Source organism: Penaeus japonicus, unplaced genomic scaffold, assembly GCF_977035675.1.
Source record: "Penaeus japonicus unplaced genomic scaffold, GWHDUDI00000001_assembly GWHDUDI00000020, whole genome shotgun sequence".
NCBI lineage: Eukaryota > Metazoa > Arthropoda > Malacostraca > Decapoda > Penaeidae > Penaeus > Penaeus japonicus.
Genome location: NW_028234422.1, coordinates 36574142 through 36584141, shown reverse-complemented (window position 1 = coordinate 36584141; position 10000 = coordinate 36574142). Strand labels below are relative to the sequence as shown.

The 10000-nt window shown below is 46.0% G+C and overlaps 1 protein-coding gene across 3 annotated transcripts in view; it reads left to right on the top strand.

Moving 5' to 3' along the window:
* Positions 1 to 10000, top strand: part of LOC122247702 (uncharacterized) — an 18992-nt gene that overhangs the window by 8403 nt on the left and 589 nt on the right. The window contains exons 2-3 of one of the 3 annotated variants that reach the window (XM_086548419.1): positions 6697 to 7056; positions 7135 to 10000. The exon at positions 7135 to 10000 is cut by the window's right edge and continues 589 nt beyond it. In XM_086548419.1, the coding sequence (XP_086404545.1) occupies positions 6697 to 7056; positions 7135 to 10000 (3226 nt within the window). Of the gene's footprint in view, positions 1 to 6696 lie in introns of all 3 variants that reach the window. The other 2 variants (XM_086548418.1, XM_043007226.2) reach the window with 2 other exon arrangements.

Sequence of the window (10000 nt, the reverse complement as noted above, 5' to 3'; positions counted from 1 at the left end):
TCTCTCTCTCTCTCTCTCTCTCTCTCTCTCTTTCTCTCTGTCTGTCTATCTAGCTATCTATCTAACAATCTATCTACATATTTATCTCTCTTTCTTTCTTTCTCTCTCTCTCTATCTCTCTCTTTCTCTTTCTCTTTCTCTTTCTCTCTCTCTCTCTCTCTCTCTCTCTCTCTCTCTCTCTCTCTCTCTCTCTCTCTCTCTCTCTCTCTCTCTCTCTCTCTCTCTCTCTCTCTCTCTCTCTCTCTCTCTCTCCCTCTCTCTCCTCTCCCTCTTCCTCTCCTCTCTCCCCTCTCCTCCTCTCCCTCCCTCTCTCCCCCTTCCCTTCCCTCTCCCTCTCCCTTCCCCTCCCTCCCTCCCTCCCTCCCTCTCTCTTTCTCTCCCTCCCTCTCTCACTTTCTCTCCCTCTCTCTTGCTCTCTTTCCCATTCTCTCGCTCGTTCCCCCCGTCCTCTCCCAACCACATCTGTCTCTGCCTTTCTCCCTCTCACCGTATGTATGCGCAAGAACAAAAGCGAAGCGAGGGAGCATGGGAACCAAACACGGAGGAAAGTCATTCACACACTTGGGGTGAATAAACGCTGATAATACAAGGGGGAAGAAGGGGGAAATAGTGTGAGAACCTTGTTATGGATGCAGAGAAGCGAAGAGATAAATAGTGGAGAAAGTAGAATAAGTAAGACGCTAGTAGGAGGAGAGGAAGGGACAGAATTAGGGAAGAGGAGAGAAAGGGAGAGAAGTAAGGAGAGGAGAGGAAGAGAGAGAAGCAGGGAGAATGAGAGGAAGGGGCAGAATTAGTGAGGAGGAGAGGAAAAGAAGAGAGAGAAGCAGGGAGAATGAGAGGAAGGGGCAGAAAATGAGAGAAGGAAACGAAGGGAGAGAAGCAGGGAGGAGGAGAGGAAGTGACAGAAGAAAGGAGAGGAGAGGACGAGAGAAAAACAGGGAGAAAGAAGGGACAGAATTAGGTAGGAGGAGAGGAAAGGACAGAAGTAAGGAGGGGGAAAGAAAGAGAGAGAAATAGGGAGGAAGAGAGGAAGGGACAGAATTAGGGAAGAGGAAAAGAAAGGAAGAGAGAGAAGCAGGGAGGAGGTGAGGAAGGGAGAGAAATAAATAGAGGAAGAGAGAAGCCATGATAAGAGAGGAATGAAGAGAAGGAAAGAGAAGTCAAAATAGGAGAGGAAGGAAGAGAAGTGCAGATCAAGAGAGTAAGGGAGGGGGTAAGTAGGCAGAGGAAGCTTATCGTGAGGAGGGGGGGGGTCGAGGGAGGAGGAGGAGTGAGAGAGAGCAACGACTTCTCAAGTGGTTTCTTAAGCCCGTCATCTTGCAGTCTCCTTGCAGTCACCTCCTCCTCCTCCTCCTCCTCCTTCTCCTCCGCCTCCTATACGTTCATGACCTCTGCCTCGACTCGAGTAAATACTTCCACGAAAGAGATTTCCAGTGTGCGAGGCCGTTATCTTGGCCGGGATGAGACCAAGTGGCTGGGATGAGACCGGGATGAGTCTCAAGTTATTGAATCGCCTCATCGTGGGTGTTGCCTTCCTCTTGGGAGACGGATCTCTGGGTAGAAAGTTTGAATCTTTATCAGGAAAGCTGTTTATGTTATATTCTGGGTGCTGGGTATATGACTATTCAATATATTTGTTATGTTTTTATTTTTTTTTTTAGTTGAGGTTTCTGTGTTATGCATGTGTCCATCCGATGTATGAATTTTAATACGTTCGAGGTTATATTTCCTTGAAATATTTGGAGCGAATCTTCCAGGTTAGCATATGCAAGTCAAATCCTACTCATGTCTAGTTTATTTACATTTTCCCGTCGATCCTAATAGATTCCATCAACTCCACGCGTATTCCTGTTTCCAAGACGCTGTAAATTCGGTGCACTTCCTGAATCACTCAGGCTCTGCGCATGACTAAGGATTCGCTGCACTTTCCGAGCGTCTGTCGCTGTCGCGGTTCTTTGGCCGTTCTTCGCGCCAACGGTTCGATCGTCTCGTTTGAATCCGGGAATCGAGACCGATTGGAAATTACCTTTCATGACATAACTGGTTCGGGCTCTTTCCGAAACTGCTTCGTCAGGAGTTACGGGACTTGCAAACTCCGGTTATCTGACTGGGATGTTGCGTTTGATATTACGGTGGCAGTTCCATGTAAAAAATAGAGGCGGTTTGTTTGGGCGGTGTCTCTAGCAAATGCAAAAGTCATGTAAATAGAGGACTTTAATTTCAGAAAGGTAACGGTTACCGTAACAGCCGTAATGATGACGGCGATGATACTTATTCTGGCCATGATGACAATATTGAAAATTATAACAGCGATATTTGTTATGAATTTCATTATCCTTGTTATCATTATTATTATTATTATTATTATTATCATTATTGTTATTATTATTATCATTATTGCTATCATTATTATCATCATTATTGTTATTATCTTTTTTATAATTACCATTATCATTATTATAACTGTTATTATTATTATCAGTAGTATTAGTATTAGTATCATCATAATAATGAAGAGTAATGAAATAATGATAATGGTAATACCAGTAATCATGATAATAACAACAATAAAAACAATATCAACAATTCCGATAACGCGAACGTCACATGAGAAGAGAGACGAGCTTAAAACTTCCTCAACTTCCTTCCCCATCAAAACAAACACCCGAAATAAACACGCCCACACACGCCCACGCCCACGGTCTAGCGCGCAGTGACACCCGGCCGCGATCTGCTTCCCGCCTCAATCCGTCATGCTCTCGCCTCCGAAAGTAGCGCACAATTACCGCTATTCCGCTATCTAGAACACCAATATTACCGTAAAAGGCGAGGAACTCCCCCTCCCCCCTCCCCCCTCCCCCGCGCCTTCTTCCTCCCATCTCGTTATGCGCATATCCGGTGAAGACACCCCCCCCCCCCAGTCCAACCATCCCCCCTCCTTGTCCGGGATATTTGTTTGTGTTATGACGAGGGTGGAGGGAGGGAGGGGAGGGGAGGGAGGGAAGGAGTGAGGAAGGGAGGGAGTGAGGAAGGGACGGAGGGGGGAGGGAGGCATTGGATGGATGGGAGGGGGGGCTGAAGGGAAGGGAGGGATAGTATTGAGGGAAGGGGAGTGGGAGGGAGGAAGGGAGAGTGGAAAGGTGGAATAGGAAGGAGGATGGAAGGGAGGGAGGGACTGGATGGATGAGAGGAAAGGTCGGAGGGAAATGGGAGGGATGAAGGGAGAGATGGGAGGGAAGGTAAGAAGGAGGGAGAGAGGGAAGGATGGAAGGAAAGAGAGATGTAAGGCAGGAGGGAAGGAGACACGGGGGGTGGGAGGGAGGGAGGGAGAGAAGGGGAGTGGGGAAGGTGATGGGAAATAATGTAGTACATTCTATATGTCGCCTATATTACATTTTTCTTTTTATACAATTTGTCTAGTATTTGTCTTTTGCTTCTTCTTCTTTCTCTTGCGATCCGTATCCTCCTCTTATTCTTATTTCTTTTCCTCGTTTTTGTTTTTGTTTTCCTTCTTTTCCTCCGAATCTTCTCCATCCTTTTTTCCCTTATACATTTTTTTCCAATTCTTCCTTTTCTATATCCTCTTCCTTCCCTCTTCCTCTTCGTCCTCTCTTTCATTCTTTCTGCTCTCCACCCTCTTCCTTTTTCCTCCTCCTCCTCCTCTTCTTCCCTCTTCATCTCCTCCTCATCTTCCTCCCTCTCTCTCCTCCTATTCATCCAGACTTTAAACCTAGAAGAGAAGAAAAACAAAAACAAAAACAAAGACGGAGTGAATCACTGTATAATCTGTAAACAAAACGGAAGTGAATCGACAGGGTTGCCAACGGTATTTCAGTCCATTCATCTTAATCAATCAGCTGTCTATCCTATAATCTAGTTGCTCTCTTTGTTTGTTTATTTGTTTGTCAACCTCGCCGTTCGCTCGTAACGCTAGGCAATAGGAAGCTGTTCCATATTGCATCTGCCTGTCTGGAGAGTCGATAAGCCATTGGGTTATCACGGGATTCTAACCCTTTGGGTACAGACACACTCGGAGATAAAAATAAAAGGAAAGAAAAATCAGAGACAATGGGTGATCAAGATGGATAAGTAAAGAAAAAAACTTAGATGGCTTCATAAAGTGAGGAAGCGAGAGAGAGAGAGAGAAAGAAAGAGAGAGAGAGAGAGAGAGAAAGAAAGAGAGAGGGGGGGGTGAGTGATAGAAAGAATGAGAGGGAGAGATAAATAAAGATAAAGAAAGAGAGACAAACAAATACACATACAAATAAACAAACAGAAACAGAGAGGAAGAGACAATGAGAAGTGGAAGAGACGAGAGACGAGAGGTCAGGACGAGATGGGGGGGGGTAGGGGGGTAGGGGGTAGGGGGGGCATCATAAGGAGGGCCACGTTACTGGAATGACAACGCAATGGGCGGAGGCCATGAATTCTCGACTGGTAAATATTTGATGAAACGCAGCCAGGCAGAGAGGCGGGGCGGGGGGAGGGGGGGACTGGGGAAGCTAGGGGGGAAAGAGGCGTAAGGAAGAGGAAGGAGGGAGAGGAGGAGAAATGCATTCGGAAATGAAGAGGGAAAAGGAGGAGGAAGCGAAGATGAAATGAGGAATGGAGTAGGATTAGGAGAGGAAATGAACTGAGGGTAACAAGAGGAGGTGAACTGTGGGATGGAGTAGGAAGAGGAGCAGAGGAGAACGGAGGGAGTGGGGAAAAGAAGAGGAAGAGGAGGAGGAAGATCTGAGATAAAAAGAAAAAAAAAAAAAAAAAGTATATATATATATATATATATATATATATATATATATTATATATATATATATATATATTATATATATATATTTATATGCATATATATATATATATATATATATATATATATATATATATATATATATATATATATATATTATATATATATAATATATATATATTATATATATATTATATATATATATATATATATATATATATATGTGATGTGTGTGTGTGTGTGTGTGTGTGTGTGTGTGTGTGTGTGTGTATGTATGTATGTATGTATGGATAATGTATATGTATATATGTTTATTCATTAATCTATTTACCTATCATTTATTTCACACATACTTATATACATACATACTTATGACATACACGTATACTTGCATGCGCACAACACGTGCACGCATAATTAAACCTCTCTCTCTCTCTCTCTCTCTCTCTCTCTCTCTCTCTCTCTCTCTCTCTCTCTCTCTCTCTCTCTCTCTCTCTCTCTCTCTCTCTCTCTCTCTCTCTCTCTCTCTCTCTCTCTCTCTCTCTCTCTCTCTCTCTCTCTCTCTCTCTCTCTCTCTCTCTCTCTCTCTCTCTCTCTCTCTCTCTCTCTCTCTCTCTCTCTCTCTCATTCAAATCCATAAGTTCCTCCGCTTTCAAACTTAGTTGAGAAATTTTCCCGCCATTTATTAAGAGTCGGTTGGAAAGACCGCCATCGTTTTTCAGGCGAATGAATAACTCGGTCGACACTTATTTACTCGGCGTCTGTTGTCGCTCCGAAGTTATTATGGCCATTATTTAAGCTTTTGCCTTCTTTTAATTACGGAAGTGTGGACTTGAGTGAGTTTAAAGTGACAGAGTAAAGATAATATGGATGATAATTGATGTTTGAATTGACTGTATTCTTATTAGGAGCAAGTTTATGTATGTTCACGACAGATCTATTTTATTTTCCCTGTTTTGTATCATCTTACTAATGATTATCATTTACCATGGCTTATTCCTTTAGCGTTTGTTCTTACCATTGTGATGGGGGTATTATCTCATCTTTCTACTAATTATCGTTATAGTTATAGTTCTTCCTGCTGTCACACTTGGTCTCACTTACTCTAACTATAATCATATTCATTTCTATTAGCAACCAACTTGGTCTCTCTTGCCATTTCCTTTAATCTCGCTCTGCCCTTGAATTTCCAACAAAGGAACTTGAATAACCTTGAACTTGGCGCAATAAGAGTGATAATCCCGCGTGCGGTGTAGTGCCCTAGAGGAAGAGGAGAAGGGGGAGAAAGAAAAAGAAGAGGAGGAGGTGGAGGAGGTGGAGGAGGAGGAGGACGACGACGAAAATAGTGAGCGAAAGAGGAATGGCAGAATATGATGATTTTTAGAATGGAAAATCGGAGATAGAAGAAATGAGGAAAGATAAACATTCACGGAAGAAAAAATGGAATATGGAGGGAGTGGCGGAGGGAGAGTGAAGGCATGTGCAGTCGCCCTCCCCCCTCCCCCTTGCCTCCCCCCCCCCCTTTTCCCCGCTAGGATGAGCTTGCGCCATCTCACGCTGGGGAATTTCCGTAAACCGGTTTGGTGATGACTCGAAGCAAAGTCATGGTGATGGTGGCTTTTAGTAATGATACAGTCCGATCGTTCTATTTTGCGTTGTGGCGAGTTGATGGTGAAGATGGTGATGTCCATGATTTTTTTCTAGTCCGTGAATTATCATACTGTGTGTATTATGCATTGAGATTATCTTTATGTGTAACTGCGCGCATGAGACATACATGTAATGATACCTGCATTATAATATAAAATAAGATTGTCGTGAATATTCTTACATTTTTCTCTGATCAACTGTTTTACTCTTCCTATTGTGGTCCCTTCTCGTTTCTTTCTGTTTCGTCGTCTCAAAGTCATCTACAACTTCCAATAATAACAACCACCTCTCTGTTCCAGATACTATGGTTACTTGGGGTAGCAGCAGTGGCATCCTTGCCGCTGTCGGACCCCCCCACACTCAGCAAAGAGGACCTTCTACAGATGATCCTCAACGCACGACCCGAGGACAACGACCTTGAAGGAGACAAAGCCATCGAAGTCCATCCCGAATCTGCGTCCCTGAGTGTGCCTGGAACCACCCAGTCGCCCGCCAATGCAACCGACAAGGTAGCAAGCGACCCAGCAGGCACTTCTCCTGCTGACGATGCTTCTACCCCTGTCGTCGCCACACCTGAGCAGGAGCAGGTGCAGCAACAGCAGGTACAGAAGGAAGAGGAACACGAGCAGGCAACCGAACAAGAGCAGAAGCCCGAAGAGGTAGAACAAGTGCCTGAACAGGAAGAACAAGTGCCCGAGCAGGAACAAGTGCCCGACCAGGAACAAGTGCCCGAGCAGGAACAACAAGTGCCCGAGCAGGAACAACAAGTGCCCGAGCAGGAAGAACAAGTGCCCGAGCAGGAACAAGACCCCGCGGAAGTAGAACCTCAGCAGGCAGCAGAAGAACAGACCCCCGAGCAGGATCAGCTCCCCCTCGAACCTATTCCTGTGCAAGAACCTTCGAGGTTGGAGTACTTCATCCCTAACGAACAGGAAAATGAAGAACCTGAAACCGTGTACATTCCCCTGTATGATGCCCCAGAGGAGCTCCCAGAAGGTGGTTTTGTAATCATTCCTCAAGAAGATGTAGATGAAACCGATGTACCTGAGGAATTCCCTGAAGACATCATTGTCGTCCCTGAAGATGACCTTGGCGAACGTATGGATGTCTTTGTTGCCCCTGAAGAAGTCTCTGAGGGTTTGGAATATGTGCCTGAAGAGACTTTTGATGTCCTTGAGGAAGTCCCAGAGGAAATATCTGAGGACCCTGAGTACGTCCCGGAAGAGGCTTTTTATGGCCCTGAGGAAGTTCCCGAGGAAATCTCTGAGGACCCTGAGTACGTCCCTGAAGAGGCTTTTTATGGCCCTGAGGAAGTTCCCGAGGAAATCTCTGAGGACCCTGAGTACGTCCCTGAAGAGGCTTTTTATGGCCCCGAGCAGGTCCCTGAAGGAGTGTTAGATGTCCCTGAAGAGGCTTCTTATGCCCCTGAGGAGATCCCTGAAGGAATGTTTGGTGTCCCCGAAGAGGCTTCTTACGGCTCTGAGGAGGTCCCTGAAGAAATATTTGGTGTCCCTGAAGAAGTTTCTGAGGACCCTGATTATATGCTAGAAGAGGTATTTGATGGCCCTGAAATGGTTGGTGTTCCTGAAGGAGTAATCTTTGACAGTTTTGGTACCCCCGAAGAAATCTCTGAAGATAGATTCGATGGACCTCAAGAGACACTTGAGGGATTCTCTGATGTCCGGGAGGAAGTTCCTGAGGGTATCATGATTTTCCCTGATGAAACTTTTGATTCCTCCGAAGAAACCCCTGAAGATATGTTTGATGGCCCTCAAGAACCCCTTGAAGGTTTCTCTGAGGCTTCAGAAGGAATGTTCGATGCCCCTGTAGAAATGCCTGAAGAAGGTTTTGGTGCACCCGAAGAAATCCCTGAAGATATGTTTCGTGGCCCTCAAGAAGCCCCAGAAGGTATCTATGTTGGGGAAGTGGCCGAGGGGACGTTTGTCCCCGTAGAAGTCGAAGAGATCCCCGAGGGTTTCTCTGCTGATGAGTTTCCTGGAGAAATGTTTGGTGCCCCTGAAGAGATTCCTGAAGAAGTCCTTAACATCCCCGCAGAAATCCCTGAAGAAGCTTTTGATGGCCCGGAAGAAACCCCCGAAGGTTTCTTTGACGCTCCTGAAGAAGTATATCCTGACGTAGGCTCAATAGTACCCGAAATTGTCCCAGTTAGAGTGTCTTACATGCAACAGGAATTTTTTGAGAACGGGCAGCCAGAAGAGGACTCGGAGGAAGAAGAACTTGTGAATTATGAGCCTGAAGAATACCCACAAGAAGAGACCTATTTCAACCCACCTATTGTATATTTCGTACCTGAAGGTGAAACTTTCGTGCCCCAGGATGCCGATTATACACTCGAGGAGGCATACAATCCCGAGGAAAATCCTAGCATGGACCAGGAGGAGGAATTTATTCCAGAGGATATGCCTGTTATACGCGGAGAGGAGTATTTCCCTGACGGAGATTATATGGAAGGTGAGGAACAACCGGCACTTGAAGACGGAGCCTTTATGCCTGAGGAAGAAATCTCAAATTACGAAGTTTCGCCAGATAATGAGAACCTCCCCGTGGCGGTAATTATATCTGAGTTCCAGCCAAACATGTCGGAAGAGACATTTGAAGAGGATGTTCCAGAGCAGTCATACCCGCAGGGTGGCGAGTTTGAGGGTGAGAGCCTTGGTCCCTTCCTTCAAGAGACCGATGATAACGGCGAGTTTCCACCTTACTTCCGACCTGCTGTGATGATGGCCCCAGAGAGCGAGGAAGAAGGAGAACAGGAAGGCGACGTCTCCGAGTCCAGTGGGCCATATGTAGCTCCAAACTTCGTCGAGGTCGTGGTGATTGAAACCTCAGGCAACGGCAGACCTCCTCTCCCATTCTTTGCCCAGCGGCCTTTCGATGTCCAGATGCAACCAGAACAGTTACCTGTTCGCCCCGTCGCGCCCATCGCCGGAGAAACTTTCCGTGTTGACGAGCCTCTGCTGCCCATCGCCGGAGAGCCGCAGACAGATGAGGCCGATCAGCTGACGCCCTTGGTGGTCGACAATCAGACATTTCTCATCCCCAATGAAACTGACAACCAAAGAATAATTTTCCCCGTGGATGAGGAGCCCACCCAGAGCCTCCCTGTTTTCCCTGGCCAGTGGGACGACGAAAAGCACTTTTTTCTACCAATTCGGAGCGAAGGCGACGAGGAAGACCAGCCTTTGATCGTCGAAAGCTTCTCTGATTTTGAGGAACAACAGCCAACTCAGGAATTCCCCGAGCAAGACATGCCACAGCGTTTCCGCCTCCGCCCTCAACCACTGGTGAGAGTACCCGAATTTTCCTCAGATGAATCCCAGGACTTCTATGACAGGCCGCAAATTCCTCAAGAGTTTGGCCATTTTCACCCTGAGCCAGTAACTTTCCAGGACAGCGATGATGACGAAATTATTTACCCTGATTACGACACACCGACTGAATACAACACGCCCTTCGATTACTTCATGCAATATCGATACCCGATGCCATACGGCGGAAGCGGCTATTACCCACAATCCTTCAGCGAGCCTTCAAGGACCCCAGATTTCACCCCACAGAACTACCAACTGTACGGACCACGTT